The sequence below is a fragment of the Loxodonta africana genome, chromosome 5 (assembly GCF_030014295.1).
Source record: "Loxodonta africana isolate mLoxAfr1 chromosome 5, mLoxAfr1.hap2, whole genome shotgun sequence".
In the NCBI taxonomy this organism is placed as follows: domain Eukaryota; kingdom Metazoa; phylum Chordata; class Mammalia; order Proboscidea; family Elephantidae; genus Loxodonta; species Loxodonta africana.
The window spans coordinates 88,538,455-88,556,071 of NC_087346.1; the positions used below are offsets into that span (position 1 = coordinate 88,538,455).

Genomic DNA, 17,617 nt, shown 5'->3' on the forward strand with positions numbered 1-17,617 from the left:
CAGAAGTAACATAACTCAGAATTGACCCAAAGCACTGAAACACCTATCTATACAGGGTCACCACCGGGGTCTTTGGGATCTCACCTTGTATCAGATGCCCAGGGATTTCTACCTAAGTTGGTCGTGTGATTTTCAGCTAAAATAAAATTATGTATTATCATCTTTTTTCTGTTACCCTATTGTTGATTCTTAATTGATTTACTCCATTATTCATCCATGTATTTATTCACCAAACATGCATTAAATGTTTACAGCTTGCCAGGGAATGTGCTGAGCACTGGGGATTCACAGATATATAGGGCACACTCCTTGCCCTCACAGGGTCCTTGGCTCACAGAGCCCAGACATGGAGAAACACCATTGTAAACTAGTTTGATAATTGCGGTAATAGAATCAAGTGCAAGTTGCTTGGATATCCCAAAGGAAGGAGTGTTCAACTTTCTTTGAACAGGAAATCAAAGATAATTTAGTTGTCATTGGAGTTTCTCAAGAATAACAGAGTTTTCAATAAAGATATTTGCCTGAGGAGTGTATTCTAGGAAGCGGGAAAATAATGTGCAAAGGCAAAGAGGTGTGAACCATTCTAGGGTGATTAGGAAAGAGCAAGTAATTAAGTAGATAAAAGAATAGGTTTTGGAAGAGGGAGCATGGGCCAAAGACGGGATCAGATTGTGAGGCTCACACTGAGGTGGATATAGGCATTATCTGTAAGCTATAGGGTTTTTATAGGGAGTTTTGAAACAGGACTATAATATATTCAGGTTTACATTTTAGAGATATAACCCTGGTTGCTAACATTGTTGAAAAACAACTGAAGGGAGGAAAATGGGACAGAATTACATAAGCGTGCAGTTAGGAGACTACAGCAAAGGCCTTGGCACAAGTTGCTGAGGACTTGATCTTAGACTATAGCAGTGGAATCGAAGGAAGGGATGTGGTTCAAATATTGAGGAGGTAAAATCTGCTAGGTATTCTTACAAATTTAGTGGAGTCAGGGAGTGGAAGGAAACTGGTGATGGCGGTGGTGGGACAATAGTCTCTCTCCCCAGAGGATGTAGTAATGAAGTGGGAGGAGCTTTACCTTAGATGTGGACCTCATATAAACTTAACGAACCTATAATTTCTGAGTTCTGGCTCTCAGTACAATGTTTTTTTTTACTCCAAGTCACTACCTCAACAGTTAGATGGACTCCCTTTTGGGAATCGAGTCCTTATAAGGAATTAGTTCGCCCAGCATCCAAAATTCTTCAATGGCTCATACTGGGAAAGCTGAGTAAGAAAATGCTGATCGTATGGTGTGTGGTGAAACTTATTTCCAAATCTATGACCAGTTGTGAATGCCTGCATTTCATAGAGAGATGACTACATGTAAGGGTGCTGGAATCACAGTACAGATTTTGTGACGTATTATGTCAAACGATCTAGTATTGGTATAATCATTAAAGAAATCAGCAAATTGATATCAGTAGTAGAAGAGATGCCATAGTCAGAAGTGAATGCAGCAAATTTACAGTGGGCTTTCTTAGAAAGATAAAGATGTTACCTTAAAAAAATAGCACAAATCCTTTAGTTCATTTGACAATAATCAAAACCGAAATTATCAGTAGTTTACTACATGCTCCATAAGGTATTAAATGTGTGATATACATTATTTCATTGAATCCTTAAAATAACTCTATGCAGTAGTATTGTTGTTATCCCTTACAGATGATTAGCAAAATTTAATAGATTTTGTCTTACCATTGTGAATAAGCCATTTACATGTCTTGAAATAAACTGAAATCTTTTCCTTTGCCTCAAGTCTTTATCTAAGACAGTGAGTATCATTTTTCTTAAGACTAATATATTTTCTTTTTAATCAGATGTCCAGGATATTTCAACGTTCTGCAGAAGGTCGGTTTATCAAATCTTATGTTGTCAAACTAAAGTAAGTGAACTTGGTTTTCAACTTTAAACCAATACTGTTAACATGACAAAGACAGCTGGTCAGCTCCCCTAATGGCCTTGTGTACATGGAGCAACACACAGATTTCATAAATACTGAGTAGTCCAGTTTACACTACCTAACCATTTGCCAATCACAATGGAAGGAGCAATCTATGACAAAAGAGAATGCCAGTTACTACATGGGTGGCGGGGGGGGGAGGGAGGAGTAAGAGGGGAATATGCTCTGTGAGAGCAAAAAGGTGAAAAAAAAATAAAGAGGAGGGATAATGCTAAACCCTCACCCTCCTAGCACTGCTGCCCCTTAGGCTAGGAGCTAAGTAGAACTTACACCAGTTCCATTTGATTGTTCTCATTTTAACCTACACAACAATCAGACTATGATTTTTTCTGTATTACATCTTAATTATTATTTTTAATGCCTCTTTATTCTGATGCTCTGGTGAAAGTTAATACACATAAGTCGAACATGGAGATATTGTCAGAAACTTAAATAAATTAATAGAATCCATCCCGAATATGCTTTTTAAATGATTTCCAAAAAGGTTGGCATTTACTGGCATATATAAATTATAATTCCACCACATGTCTATCAGTTTGTCGTACTGTGGTGGCTTGCATGTTGCTGTGATGCTGGAAGCTATGCCACCAATACTTCAAATACCAGCAGGGTCACCCATGGTGGGCAGGTTTCAGCAGAGCTTCCAGACTAAAACATGAAGGACCTGGCAACCTCCTTCTAAAAAAAAAAAAAAAAAAAACTAGTCAGTAAAAACCTTGTGAATAGCAGTGGAATATTGTTTGATACAGCACCACAAGATGAGCCCCTCAAGTTGGAAGGCACTCAGAATATGACTGGGGAAGAGCTGCCCACTCAAAGTAAAGTCAACCTTAATGACATGTATGGAGTCAAGCTCTCGGGACATTCATTTGCCGATGTGGCACAACCCAAATGAAAAGAAACAGCTGCAAATATCCATTAATAATAGGAATGTGGAATGCCCAAAGATGAATCCAGGAAAATTGGAAGTTGTCAAAAACGAGATGGAGTGCATAAAGATCGCTGTCCTAGGCATTAGTGAGCTGACATTCACTGGTATTGGCCATTTTTAATTGGACACTCATATGGTCGGAAACCCTGGTGGGGTAGTGGTTAAGTGATACAGCTGCTAACCAAAGGGTCAGCAGTTCAGATCTGCCAGGTGCTCCTTGGAAACTCTATGGGGCAGCTCTACTCTGCCCTATAGGGTCACCGTGAGTCAGAATGGACTCAACGGCACTGGGTTTTGGTTAGTCACATGGTCTGTTATGTTGGAAATGACAAATTGAAGAGAAATTACTTCGTATTCATCATCAAAAAGAACATTTCAAGATCTATGTGGAAGTACAATGCTGTAAGTGATAGGATAAAATCCATACACCTGCAAGGAAGACCAGTTAATATGAATATTATTCAAATTTATGCATCAGCCACTAATACCAAAGATGAAGAAATCGAAGATTTTTACCAACTTTTCCAGTCCGAAATTGATCAAATATACAACCAAGATGCACTGATAATTAGTAGTGATTGGAATGCAAATGTTGGAAACAAAGAAGAAGGATCGGTAGTTGGAAAACATGACCTTGGTGATGGAAATGACACTGAAGGTCTCATGACAGAAATTTGCAAGAGCAACAACTTATTTATTGCAAATACCTTTACCTCACAACACAAACGGCAACTATACCCATGGAACTAGCCAGATAGAATACACAAGAATCAAATTGAATACATCTGTGGGAAGAGATGATGCAGAAACTCAGTATCATCATTTAGAACAAGGCCAGTGGCTGACAGCAGAACTGGCCAGCAGTTGCTCACATGTCAGTTCAAGTTGAAGCGAAAGAAAATTAAAACAAATCCTCAAGAGCCAAAGTACGACCTTGAGTATATAGACATGAATTTAGAGACCATCTCAAGAATAGATTTAACAAATGGAACTCTAATGACCAAAGGTGGAAAGACATCAAAGACATCATAAATGAAGAAAGCAAAAGGTCGTTAAAAAGACAAGAAAGAAAGAAAAGGCCAAAATGGATGTCAGAAGAGACTCTGAACTTGCTCTTGAATGTAGAGTAGCTGGAGAATGGAAGAAATGATGAAACAGAAGAGCTGAACAGAAGATTTCAAAAGTAAGCTCAAGAAGACAAAGTAAAGTATTATAATCCAATGTGCAAAGATCTGGAATTAGAAAACTAAAAAGGAAGAACACACTTGGCATTTCTCAAGCTGAAAGAACTGAAGAAAAAATTCAAGCCTTGAGTTACAATATTGAAGGATTCTAAGGGCAAAGTATTGAACAACACAGGAAACATCAAAAGAAGATGGAAGGAATACCCAGAGTCACTGTACCAAAAATAATAGGCCTTCATTCAACCATTTCAGGAGGTAGCATATGATCAAGAACGGATGGTACTGAAGGAGGATGTCCAAGCTGTACTGAAGGGATTGGCGAATAACAAAGCTCCAGGAATAATCTTCCAACAATTGGATGCAATGCCAGAAGCGCTCACTCATCTATGTCAAGAAATTTAGAAGAAAGCTACCTGGCCAACTGACTGGTAGAGAGCCACATTGGTGCCCATTCTGAAGAAAGATGATCCAATGGAATGTGGAAATTATGAAACAATATTATTAATATCACACACAAGTAAAATTTTGTAAAAGATAATTCAAAAACAGTTGCAGAAGTATATCAACAGGAAACTGCCAGAAACTCAAGGCAGACTCAGAAGACAATGTGGATTGATGGATAACATTGCTGATGTCAGATGGATCCTGGCTAAAAGCAAGATACCAGAAAGATGTTTACTTGTGTTTTATTGACTATGCAAAAGTATTCAACTGTGTGGATCATAACAAATTATGGATAACATTATGAAGAATGAGAATACTAGAATACTTAATTGTGCTCATGAGGAAGCTGCACATAGACCAAGAGGTAGTTGAGCAGAACAAGGGAATACTGAGTGGTTTAAAATCACAAAAGGTGTACATCAGGGTTATGTCCTTTCACCAGACTATTCAATCTGTGTGCTCAGTAAATAATCCAAGAAACTGGACTATAAGATGAAGAACATGGCCTCAGGATCAGAGGAAGATTCATTAACAACCTGGGATATAAAGATAACACAACATTCCTTGCTAAAAGTGAGGAGGACTTGAAGCACTTACTGATGAAGATCAAACACTACAGCCTTGAGTGTGGATTACACCTCAACATAAAGAAAACAGAAATCCTCACAACTGGACCAATAAGCAACATCATGTGGAATGGTGTAAGACCAGGCAGTGTTTTCTTCTACTGTACGTAGGGTCATTATGAGTCGGAACTGACTCGAGGGCGCCTGACAAAAGAAAAACAATATATTATAGTTTATATATATATATATACACCTAGTTTTCAGCCACTCAAAAAACCTTTTTTATGCATATTTCAATCTAGATTCCACAGTGCAATAGAAACATGTATATATGTATATATACTTGTTTCCTTCACTCGTTCTTTTCTCATGGCAGAGTAAATATTAAAAAAAAAAAAATCTCATTGTTGTCAAGTTGGTTCCAACTCTTGTTGTTGTTGTTGTTAAATGCCGCCAAGTAGTTTCCAACTCATAGCGACCCAATGTACAACAGAATAAAATACTGCCCAGTCCTGTGCCATCTTCGCAATCATTGTTATGCTTGGGCCCATTGTTGCAGCTACTGTGTCAATCCATCTCTTTGAGGGTCTTTCTCTTTTTTGATGACCCTCTACTCCACTAAGCATGAGGTCCTTCTCTAGGGACTGATCCTTCCTGATAACATGTCCAAAGTATGTGAGACATAGTCTCGCCATTCTTGTTTTAAAGGAACATTCTTGTTGTATATCTTCCAAGACAGATTTGTTCATTCTTTTCTCAGTCCATGGCATATTCAATATTCTTTTCCAAAACCACAATTCGAAGGCCTCAATTCTTCTTAGGTCTTCCTTAGTCATTGTCCAGCTTTCGCATGCATATGAGGTGATTGAAAACACCGTGGCTTGGGTCAGGCACATGTTAGTCCTCAGAGGGACACTTTTGCTTTTTAACACTTTAAAGAAGTCTTTTGAAGCAGATTTACCCAATGCAGTGTGCCTTTTGATTTCTTGACTGCTGCTTCCATAGGCTTTGATTGTGGATCCAAGTAAAATGAAATCCTTGACAACTTCAATCTTTTCTCCATTTATCATGATGTTGCTCATTGGTCCAGTTGTAAGGATTTTTGCTTTCTTTTTCTTGGGGTGTAATCCATACTGAAGGCTGTGGTCTTTGATTTTCATCAGTAAGTGCTCCAAGTCCTCTTCACTTTCAGCAAGTAGGTTAGCATAATGTAGATTGTTAATGGGGGGTCTTCCACTTATCCTTATGCCATGATCTTCTTCATATAGTCCAGCTTCTCAGATTATCTACTCAGCATCCAGATTAAATAAGTATGGTGGTATGTACAGTTTCCTCATGAGCACAATTAAATGTTACAGAATTCCCATTCTTTGCAATGTAATCCATAATTTGTTATGATCCATAGTCGAATGCCTTTGCATAGTCAATACAACACAGGAAAATATCTTTCTGGTATTCTCTGTTTTCAGCCAGGATCCACCTGACATCAGCAATAATATTCTTCATTCCACATCCTCTTCTGAATCCAGCTTGAACTTCTGGCAGTTCCTTGTTGATGTACGGCTGCAACTGGTTTTGAATGATCTTCAGCAAAATGTTATTTGCATGTGATATTAATGATATTTGTTGGATAATTTCTGCACTCAGTTGGATCACCTTTCTTTGGAATAGACATAAATATGGATCTCTTCCAGTCGGTTGGCCAGGTAGCCATCTTCCAAATTAGCATAGATGAGTGAGCACTCCCAGTGCTGCATCTGTTCGTTGAAACATCTTAAGTGGTATTCCGTCAACTCCTGGAGTCTTATTTTTCACCAATCTCTTCAGTGCAGCTTGGACTTCTTACTTCAGGACCATCAGTTCCTGGTCATATGCTACCTCCTGAAATAGATGAACATTCCTTTTGGTAAAGTGAATCTGTATTCCTTCCATCTTCTTTTGATGTTTTCTGTGTGCTTTAATATTTTCCCCATATAATCCTTCAATATTTTAACTTGAGGCTTGAATTTTTTCTTCGGTTCTTTCCACTTGAGAAAAGTGGAGCGAGTTCTTCCTTTTTGGTTTTCTATCTCTACCTCTTTGCACATGTCATTATAATATTTCATTTTGTCTTCTCAAGCTGCACTTCGAAATCTCCTGTTCAGCTCTTTTACTTCATCATTTCTTCCTTTTGCTTTAGCTACTTGAAGTTCAAGAGCAACTTTCAGAGTCTCTTCTGACATCCATTTTGGTCTTTTCTTTCTTTCCTTTATTTTTAATGACCTCTTGCTTTCTTCATGTATGATGTCCTTGATGCTATTCCACAACTCATCTGCTCTTCAGTCATTAGTGTTCAATGCATCAAATCTGTTCTTGAGATGGTCTCTAAATGCATGTGAGATATATTCAAGGTCATACTTTGGCTCTTGTGAACTTATTCTAATTTCCTTCAGCTTCAACTTGAACTTGCATATGAGCAATTGATGGTCTATTCTGCAGTCAGCCCCTGGCCTTTTCTGACTGATGGTATTGAGCTTTTCCATCGTCTCTAACCCAGATGTAGTTGATTTGATTCCTGCGTATTCCATCTGGCAAAGTTCATGCATACAGCTGCCATTTATGTCGTCAAAAAAAAAGGTATTTACAATGAATAAGTCGTTGGCCTTGAAAAATTCTATCATGTGATCTCTGGCATTGTTTCTATCACCTAGGACATATTTTCTAACTACTGATCCTTCTTCTTTGTTTTCAACTTACCCATTCCAATCACCAGTAATTATCAATGCATCCTGATTGCATGTTCAGTCGAATTCAGACTGCAAAAGTTGGTAAATGTCTTCAACTTCTTCATCTTTGGCCTAGTGGTTGATCCATAAATTTTAATAATAGTCATATTAACTGGTCCTCCTCGTAGGCATGTGGATACTATGCTATCACTGACAACATTGTATTTGAGGATAGATCTTGAAATGTTCTTTTTGACTATGAATGCAATGCCATTCCTCCCCAGTTTTTCATTCCTGGCATAGACCATAAGATTGTCTGACTCAAAATGGCCAATGCTAGTCCATTTCAGCTCACTAGTGCCTAGGATATGGATGGATGTTTATGTGTTCCATTTCATTTTTGATGATTTCCAATTTTCTAGATTCATACTTCATACATTCAAGGTTTCAATTATTAATGGATGTTTGCAGCTGTTTCTTCTTATTTTGAGTCATGTCACATTAGCAAATGAAGATCCTGAAAGCTTGACTCCATCCACATCATTTAAGTTGACTTTACTTTGAGCATTCAGGTCTTTCTCAGTCGTGTTTTGAGTGCATTTCAACCTGAGGGGTTCATCCTCAGACACTATATCAGACAATGCTCCACTGCTATTCATAAAGTTTTCACTGGCTAATTATTTTCAGAAGCAGACCACTGGGTCCTTCTTCCTAGTCTGTCTTAGTCTAGAAGCTCTGTTGAAGCCTGTCCACCATGGGTGAACCTGCTGACATTTGAAATACCGGTGGCACAGCTTCCACATCGCAGCAACACACAAGCCCCCACAGTAAGACAAACTGACAGACACTTGGGGAAGAATAATCTGCAAATTCAAATAACTTCCTCATCGGATTTCCAAGGCTGTAAATCTTTAAGGAAGCCGACTGTCATATCTTTCTACCCTGAAGCTGCTGGTGGGTTTGAATCACTGGCCTTTTGGTTGGCTGCCAAAAGCTTTAATCACCATGCCACCTGGGCTCCTTTAAGTGAATATATTTACGATTAAAAAGCTCATGCCATTTCTTTCCCTCCCACTCCCTTTTTCCTTTTTTTCTTTCAAATAAATTAATTCTCAAAAATCTGCTTGAGACTCTCTAGCCCTACAAATCACAGTATAAATTTACATATTTGGTCATTGTATTAGATGGTTTCCTTTAAACTCTGCTTTCTCTAATTATTTATTTATTAAACACATATTAACTAAGCACCAAACCCCAAATATGGGTGGTTTACCACCATAAAGATTTATTTCATTTTCATGGCGTAAATCAAAGATAGTCAAAGGTGGTGGCAGGGAGTTTTGTTGCTGTTGGGGATTGTGGAATGGAATTTTCCACTTTACCTTCTGCCAATTGTTGGCATATAAGGGCAGAGTGAAAGCATGGAAGATGATATGAGAGGAGCTAGGCCTAGAAGCAGGGTATATCATTTCTACCACACCCCAGCAGCTTGTGTTTCAATAGGCTGCAATGAGGCCGGGAAGTATAATCTAGCTCTGTGCCCATGATATCAAAGAAAATAGGATTTGATGAACACAAAACATTGTCTCTGCCACACCACTACTAATGAATAACAAGTATGTTGGTTACAACTTTTTCTCAAAATGCCTTGAAAAGCAAATATTTTAAGTGCATGTTAAGTATAATTTCATCAACATCTCCTTCTCCCACAGCCCTCTCTAAACTATGGGCTAAGTAAGGGCAAAGAACAGTGTTTTTATCATGTATCGTATCCAGTATGTCTGATACTTCCTTTTGCTTCCCCTGTAGTGCTTCACACACTTCCTGATCATTTTATAAAAGGAGATACAAGCTGTTTAAATTTTAACATCCAATCCTATTCCCTGTGTCTAGACATAATTTAAAAACTTGGTATATGCATATGCCATGCATCAGGTTTCTTTAAATTTAGTGTGAGTCCTAATAAGTAAAAATAGTTAAGGATTCGAGAAGCAGCATTATTTATCTCCTTTTCTGTTCTTTAGTCCAGATAAAGATGGTGTGAACATTTTCATGGTGCTCATGTTTCGATACCCATCTGCTAGCAGTGCTGAAAGAATCAAGAAAAGAATTGAAAAGATTTTATATCAAAGTCTGAAGACCAAAAACTTGCCTTTGACTATAAACAAACCATCATTTACACTCACAGGTAAGTCTCTTTTTTTAAAACCATATTTGTGATTACTTCCACTCACAAACCCTTCATTTTTCATCAGAATTTAGGTCAACATATTCTTCCATTTGAAGATAAGTTTGAAGGGACAAAAATGTTACAAAAGGGAAGGATAAAGTGGGGTAAGAGGCTGCAGTATGGGTGGGGCCTCTATACTGGCTGTATGTGAAAGAGCTTCACACTTCTAGTGCCTGCTGCCTGAGAAACTGCCTTCCACCATATTCCCCTTATTCCACCATATTCCCTCACTGAGAGTAGGCCATCAACTGGCATTGACTGAATTCCTACCCTGTGGACCAGGGCCTTGAGATTGAGCCATGACAGGTCTGTGATGTCCCTGGAGCTACCTTTTCATTGCTGGCCACTAGGCATATGCAACTCTCACATAGGCTAGTACAACTGTTATTGTTAACAACAGTTGTGATGGGAATTGAAGGGTGCTCCCTTGAGCTATACTGGAGCCTCCAAATAAGGCAATCGGAGACATTTATCTTTACTCATTCTCTCCTAATTTCTTAATTTTTCTGCTTGCTAAGCAAAATCCAGAAAATAGAATGTTCTCTGTTTTTCTTTTAAAGTAAAGTTATACAGTTTGGACCAAAAATCAATTCAGACTACAGGATTATTTACATATTACTTGGTTATAAAAAAAAAAATCTACCCTCTTGAAATATTGATGCTTCAGATAATAAGCATTTCCAATAATGGGCTATTTGAAAAAAATAACATAAAATAGGGCATATTATTCTGCCAACTAATTTATGTACCGTTTGTTCCAGCTATTGACAGCAAAAAGATGAGGAATTTTCTCAACAGTCGTAAGTTTGAAAACCTACAATTAATTGCTTATTTAATAGCTAAAGATAATGATTAAAAACCACAGAGAAGTGTTTTGCTAATTTTGTGTTTTTGTAAACCAAAAGCATAGACCCTTTATTATTGTTTACTGTATCTAATATCTAAAACACTTAAGGCTATAAATTTATTTTTACTGTATCTAATATCTAAAACACTTAAGGCTATAAATTTATGTTAAATGTAATTTTACATTTTATGACTAATGGGATGTGGCCAAAAAAAAAAAACAGGTAGCATTCTAGCTATTATAATAGGATGGAACTATATATTTAACATTCTACTTTAATTTTCTTTTAAATATCTATCTTTTTAAATTCTCTCCCAATTTAAAATGGCAATTAGTTAGATTTACTCCTGTTAAAAGCTTTCTGGTTTTCTTGCATTTTTGCTAGAATACCTCCCAAGTACTTTCTATGCTTTTACTCCCTTTTGGTACATATCGAGATTTTCTTTGCGGGCAAATATATTTCTATTAAGCATGCTGTAAGGACACCAGGAAACAATGACTATTCTCTACTTGTAATATGTAGAGTTTAACATATTCCCAGATATTTTCATTACTCATGTGTTGTTCCTCTCTTTTATGTTTTCCAGCTTTATATAAAAGTTCTTCCATTGTGGTCTTTTTCTTTATGTACTTTGTTGTTTATATCTTCTTCATTTGAAATATGGAAGTCTTTATGAATCTATTAGTGTCCACCTTTATGTTTGTTAAATAATATCTAAATCTTCATTTTCTAGTTATCATAGTCAAGAATAAAGCAATAACAATGCATGAGGAATTTAACCATTCTAAAATGCTTTTTTTTTTTTAAATGCTGTTTTCAACCTCAATCCATTTTCCAATCTTTGTCACACAGTCTTGTGTAATTTTACTTATCACTTACTCTTTACATACTATATCAATATTTTTTCAAGATATTTTTTCAGTTTTTTCCATAGTTAAAATTATTTACTCCAAACTTCATATAGGTTCATAATTTGTAAGAACCATCATTAAAGTTTTCTGTTAACTCTTATTATTTTACATTCTTGAGTCTTCATTTAGATTTATCTATTGGCTGCTAAATTATATCCTGAAGTATTTTAAAACACAAGCATTATACAAATGGTATATTTTCTGAATACTTGCATAGATAAGAACATCTTTCTGTTTATCTCAATTTAGAATAAAATTTTTCACTTGAAATTCTATGCATATTATTTTCTTGTCTTCTGATGTTTTTCTTGTAGAATTGAAGTCTGAGGCTAGTTGTGGTTTTTATTCCTTTGTAGGTTGTCTTTTTTGTGCTTACAGGAACGTAGAAAATCTTTATCTTATAATGTTTTGCCAAGCGATCTAGAGGGTTGTATATTGCACCAAGTTTTGACTAGAACATTCCGAGCTTTTTCAATCTATACACTTTTTTTCCTAGTTCTGGAAAGGTTTTTTCTATTATAAATTTGATGATTAATTCTGTTCCAATTGTTCTTTTTTTCTTTCTCAGAAACAAAAATTATTCATTATCTAGGATCCCATTTTTTTTTTGTCCTCCATATCAATTATTATTTGTAGTTACAGTTCAGGGTACTTTCCTTTACACTCTAGAGATCTCAGCAAATCTGTCCTATAGACCACTTATCTCAATTTTCTGATGTGTCACTTTTACTCTTCAGTACTTCTAATATGGGTTTTATATCAGCAATGACATTCTATGAGGAGCCCTGGTGGCACAGTGGTTAAGTGCTTGACTGCTAACCTAAAGGTCCATGGTTCGAATCCACCCAGTGGCTCCCTGAGAGAAAGATGGGACAGTCTGCTTCCGTAAGGATTTGCAGCCTTGGAAACCCAGTGAGGCAGTTCTACTTTGTCCTATAGGGTCACTGTGAGTCAGAATCGACTCAACGGCACCAGGTTTGTTTCTCTTTTTCCTTTTTATGACATTCTTAAGTTTATTGAAATTTTTTCAATCACAGACAACTCTGTTATATATATTCTTTTCATGGCTTTTTTTGTTATAGTCTGCTGCTTTTATTATATTGAGGCCATATTTTCCAGCATATCTTTGTTGATACCAAGCACATGCTTACTAAAATTTCATATTTTCTGTGGAAAATAATCTTCATAAATATCTCTGCCTCCGTGGTACCCTTTCATAAGCATCTGGTTAAGGTGTTAGGTTTTGGATTATTTGATTTTTCATTCTTAAAAGTGAAGATATAAATCCAGACTTAGCATTTCCCAACCAACAATATGTGGAATCTCTTTAGCCTCTCTCTCGGGGACTGGCAACTTACACCTCTCAAATCAAGGTTTGAAAGTTAGATTAAGCTACTCAGTTCCTTTCCCATTTCCAAAGCTTAGCATACACTTAGAGTATACAGTTCTGCTTAACTACACAGTACCTTATTCTATTTTAGTTGGAGCATGAGATTTAAAAAAGTACAAATTCTACCTGTTACTGGTGCTTCTCTAGAGCCCAGGGTGGTCCCTGGCACTCATAGGATGTTCAGTAAATACTTGTTGAATGGATCAATGAACAATTTCTCTATTTTGGGGGTGGGGGGTGGACTCTAATTATGTTATAAGTTAGACGTAGGCTTAAGTTCTGATCTTACGAGTGTACCATATGAAAACGACATTAACCACCCCTTTACAACACCAGCCCCAGCACTCACTGATGCTGGTCCTCTTCCTTTTTCTGTTGAAATTCCTTTTCATGATGTAACTACACTTTTCATAGTATTTCTCATCTTTCCTCTATCGCTAAACAAAGTGGCATACTGGGAATTATGGCTTCTAAATAGATAAAGAAATGATAAAACAAGGAGTAGGTCACAAAGGAATGGTTCAGAATAGTTTCTGCTTGGCTGGGACAGGTGTAGTGTTTTGTTCCCTGAGCTGGGAAATCACAATAGGGTGAGCCAATGGCTTTTCCAGTCTCCTTGGTGCTCTCTATACAGTTCTAGTCCAAGGACTACCACTTGGGCTATCTAAGAACTTGCTTTTCAGACCAACTCAGTAGACATTGCAGTTACTGAAAATTTCTACTAGAGTTTATAATATGTTTTCATCTTTCCTAAATTTGTAGTAATTTTGTTCCTTTTGGCTTTGCACAATACCATGCACTCGAATTTTTCATCTGTAATATGGAGATAATGACACCTAACATTCAGGGCTCTTCTGAAAATTGAAGAACATATGTGTAACACCATGCACAATGCCTGGCTCATAACTAGTAGTAATTATTTACATTATCATTATATTAATGCATATTTTAAGGGGAAGTTGGGATAGGAAGTATTAGGTACTACCAGTAAGGCACTATGTCCCCGGGTGGTGCAAATGGTTAACACGTTTGGCTGCTAACCAAAAGGTTGGAGATTTAAGCCCATCCAGAGGCACCTCAGGAAAAAGGTCTGGCCATCTACTTCCAAAAATTAGCCATTGAATATCCAATGGAGCACAGTTCTACTCTGACACACATGGAGTCACCATGAGTCTGAATCGACTTGACAGCAACTTTTTTTTTTTTTTAATATGACACTATGTTAACCTAGAAACCCTGTTTGTTCAATTTTAGGCTCACTTTAATTGGAAACAACCTCAGTCAAATTATTTAACTCTGGGGGAATTATGATGAATATGTGAATATGATTTCAGACACCTACTTTTTTTACTATTTCTGAATTCCTGGGTGGCACAAATGGTTAAGCCCAAGGGTTGGTGGTTTGAACCCACCCAGAGGCACCTCAGAAGACAGGTCTGGCGATCTGCTTCCAAAAGGTCACACAGTCTTGAAAACCCTATGGAGCAGTTCTGCTCTGCACATATGTGGTTGCTATGAGTCAGAATCAACTCAATGGCAACTAAAAGCAACAATCAAACTCCTTTTAGGAAAAAAAAAAAAAACTACATTTTTAAGAAACGTAAATAAAAGATACATTAATAAACTATACTAATTCCCTTTCAAATCTTATTTAAGGTTGGTTTGAAGTCTAATCAAAGAAGGATTTGATACCAGGAGCAGAATTTTTTTGTTGTGGTTAACTAGCTTTTCAAATTTTAGAAGAATATAAAAGAACAAAAAAAAATTTTTTTTTTTTTTTCATAAAAGAGCATTACTGTTTAAGACTGTTAAAGTACAGGACTTTGCAATACAATATATGGATTACCCCTAGTCATGTCAAGGGTGAATAATAGCCTACATTTAGTAGTCAGAACACAGGCTTTGGTATCAGATCCTTATAATTTCATATTTCATTCTGCCACTTACCAGCTGGGCTTTCTCCAGCAATTTCCATTCCTTATCCAAGGCTTAGTTTTCTAATCTCAAAAATGTCTTGCTGGGAAAAACACACATACACACACACACACACAAGCAAACACTTATCAGAGGATCTATACATCTTTGATGCTCAATAAATTATCTATCTATCCAACCACAAAAAAACCAAACCCACTGCCATTGAGTCGATTCCAACTCATAGTGACCCTGTAGGACAGGGTAGAATTGCCCCATAGAGTTTCCAAGGAGCACCTGGTGGATTTCAACTACTGACCTTTATGGATAGCAGTCGTAGCACTTAACCACTACGCCACTAGGGTTTCATAAAAAAATATATATATATGTTTTATAGAGAGAGGTGGAAGTTAGTTCCTGACTAGATGCCTTGAAATGTTATTAAATATTTCTTCTGAACCTAAATAGGATCAGCAGGACCCCTATAAAATAACTTCAGGGGCTGAGTGTTAGGAATGGGTTAAAGAGTAGCAGTAGCAATGGTTTACCTAAGCATCTCCATCCAAGGCAAATTAGGATATGCTTTCTTCCCTCCTTTTCACAAAAAGAAGCTAATGTGTATTTCTGTGACAGGCTGTGGGATAAGGATGAGATCTTCAAACATGCCAATGCCATCATTCTCTTCTACTGAAAGGCTTGTCCATGGAAGAGAAACAGCTACAGTTGGAGAGTGGCCATGGCAGGCCAGCCTCCAGCTCATAGGGGCAGGCCATCAGTGCGGAGCCAGCCTCATCAGTAACACGTGGCTCCTCACTGCAGCTCACTGCTTCTGGAAGTAAGTTCATCCTGCTTTGTCCCTAAACACCTTATGCTTGTTCCACGCATCTGATCATGTTCTTCCCCTCTCCCTTCTCTCAATAGCTATGATTCTTGGTTTGTATACCTCATGTGATTCTTACCATATATTTCCTGGTGTGCCATCTTTCTAACTATGGAATGAATTATTTTAGTGTAAAGACAATTATCTCAATAACATATTAAAACTCTCCCATATACTCAAGGAGAAAATTTAATTGCTTTTGTTGTTGTTTTTTCCCCAATTAGTCCCTCGAGCCTCCCACTATTAACATTCGCTGTTATTTTATAAATTAGAAAAAAAAAAAGGTAGCCCTCTTGAAGCTCTTTTTTCTTACTACATTGTCCATTTCAAGACTCTATTACTTAAAAAAAAAAAATGGATATTATATGTTTTTAGTAATGGAAGGTATGCTGAATCAAGGAGCCTTTCTGAATTTATGTTATGAAATATAGATTTCGATACATATTTTGTGGGGAACATATGTCCCATCAAAAATCACACCCTCTTTTGTGGGGAATACATGTCCTAAAGAACACGCCAATGTCCCAATGATAATTGGAGGCACCATTTGATTATATTGGGCACCTCCGGTTTTCCAAATACGATACACACACACACATACACACACACACACACGCACATGCACACACTCATAAAACCAAACCCAGCAGGTCCCCCTAGCTATCACACAAGAAGCCATAAATGTGCTTACAAGGCTTATCTAGCTGTATAAAAGCCAAAAGTTTGACCCTAGATATACTGCCTCATCCCTAGGCCTTCCACCTTAGTGAGTTTTCACCAAAGTTTTTTTTTTGCTTTTCTTTTCATTTTTCACCATTACACAAGCCCCCACTGAAGGGCAGTCACTACTTTTAGTGAGAAAAGTAGCCTTCCAAGAAACTTGAGAGCCTGAAAATATTTGTGGGCAAATTCTGGCCCAAAAACCATGAAAGGGATTTATTCAAGAATCCTTGTGGGCTTGTGAGTTTCAGACAGGTATATAGAAGGTGGGAGAGGTTTGCTACTCTGTCTCACTGCTGTCACAATATTGCTCTTGAAAATTTGTCAGGTACAATTCAGCAGGAGCTCCCTGCTTGGGCCTCTGAGATTGCACCTCTTAAAGCCAGCTGTGTCAGTTTATCTACATGAATATACACAAGTACCCTGTTGCTCCAGGAGACCAGGGACACACCATCTTTCTTTCATGGTGTTTCACCATCGGGGTACATATGTTTAAAAGCTCAAAAGACAAAAAATCTTGGAACAAAGCTCCTTTGCTTGGCAACTGGAACTACTCGTGCACCCTTCTAAAAAAGCCTATCCGTGATGATTCTAGGAGGCTTTTCACCATCCTCCTAATGGTAATGGTCCAAACGGTTCCAAGATGCATACATCTTTCTTAATGGAGTAGAGGTGTGAAGAAAACAACCGAATGTATGTAAGGCGATTGTCAGAAAAGGCACTTAATTTTTATACATATCTGCTGTTGTTGTGTGCCGACCAGTATATTCCAACTATAGCAACTCTTATAGGACAGAATAGAACTGCCCCATTGGGTTTCCTCGGCTGTAAATCTGCAGGAGCAGATTGCCAGGTCTTTTCTCCCATGGAACCACTGGTGGGCTGGAAT

At 37.4% G+C, this 17,617-nt stretch overlaps 1 protein-coding gene across 1 annotated transcript in view; it reads left to right on the plus strand.

The window, feature by feature from the left end:
• Positions 1-17,617, plus strand: part of LOC100662780 (transmembrane serine protease 11F) — a gene marked incomplete at its 5' end in the record, with an annotated part of 48,768 nt that overhangs the window by 18,216 nt on the left and 12,935 nt on the right. Inside the window, 4 exons of the mRNA XM_010595728.3 lie at positions 1,863-1,927; positions 9,860-10,023; positions 10,827-10,865; positions 15,762-15,963. Of these exons, the coding sequence (XP_010594030.2) occupies positions 1,863-1,927; positions 9,860-10,023; positions 10,827-10,865; positions 15,762-15,963 (470 nt within the window). The remainder of the gene's footprint in view (positions 1-1,862; positions 1,928-9,859; positions 10,024-10,826; positions 10,866-15,761; positions 15,964-17,617) is intronic.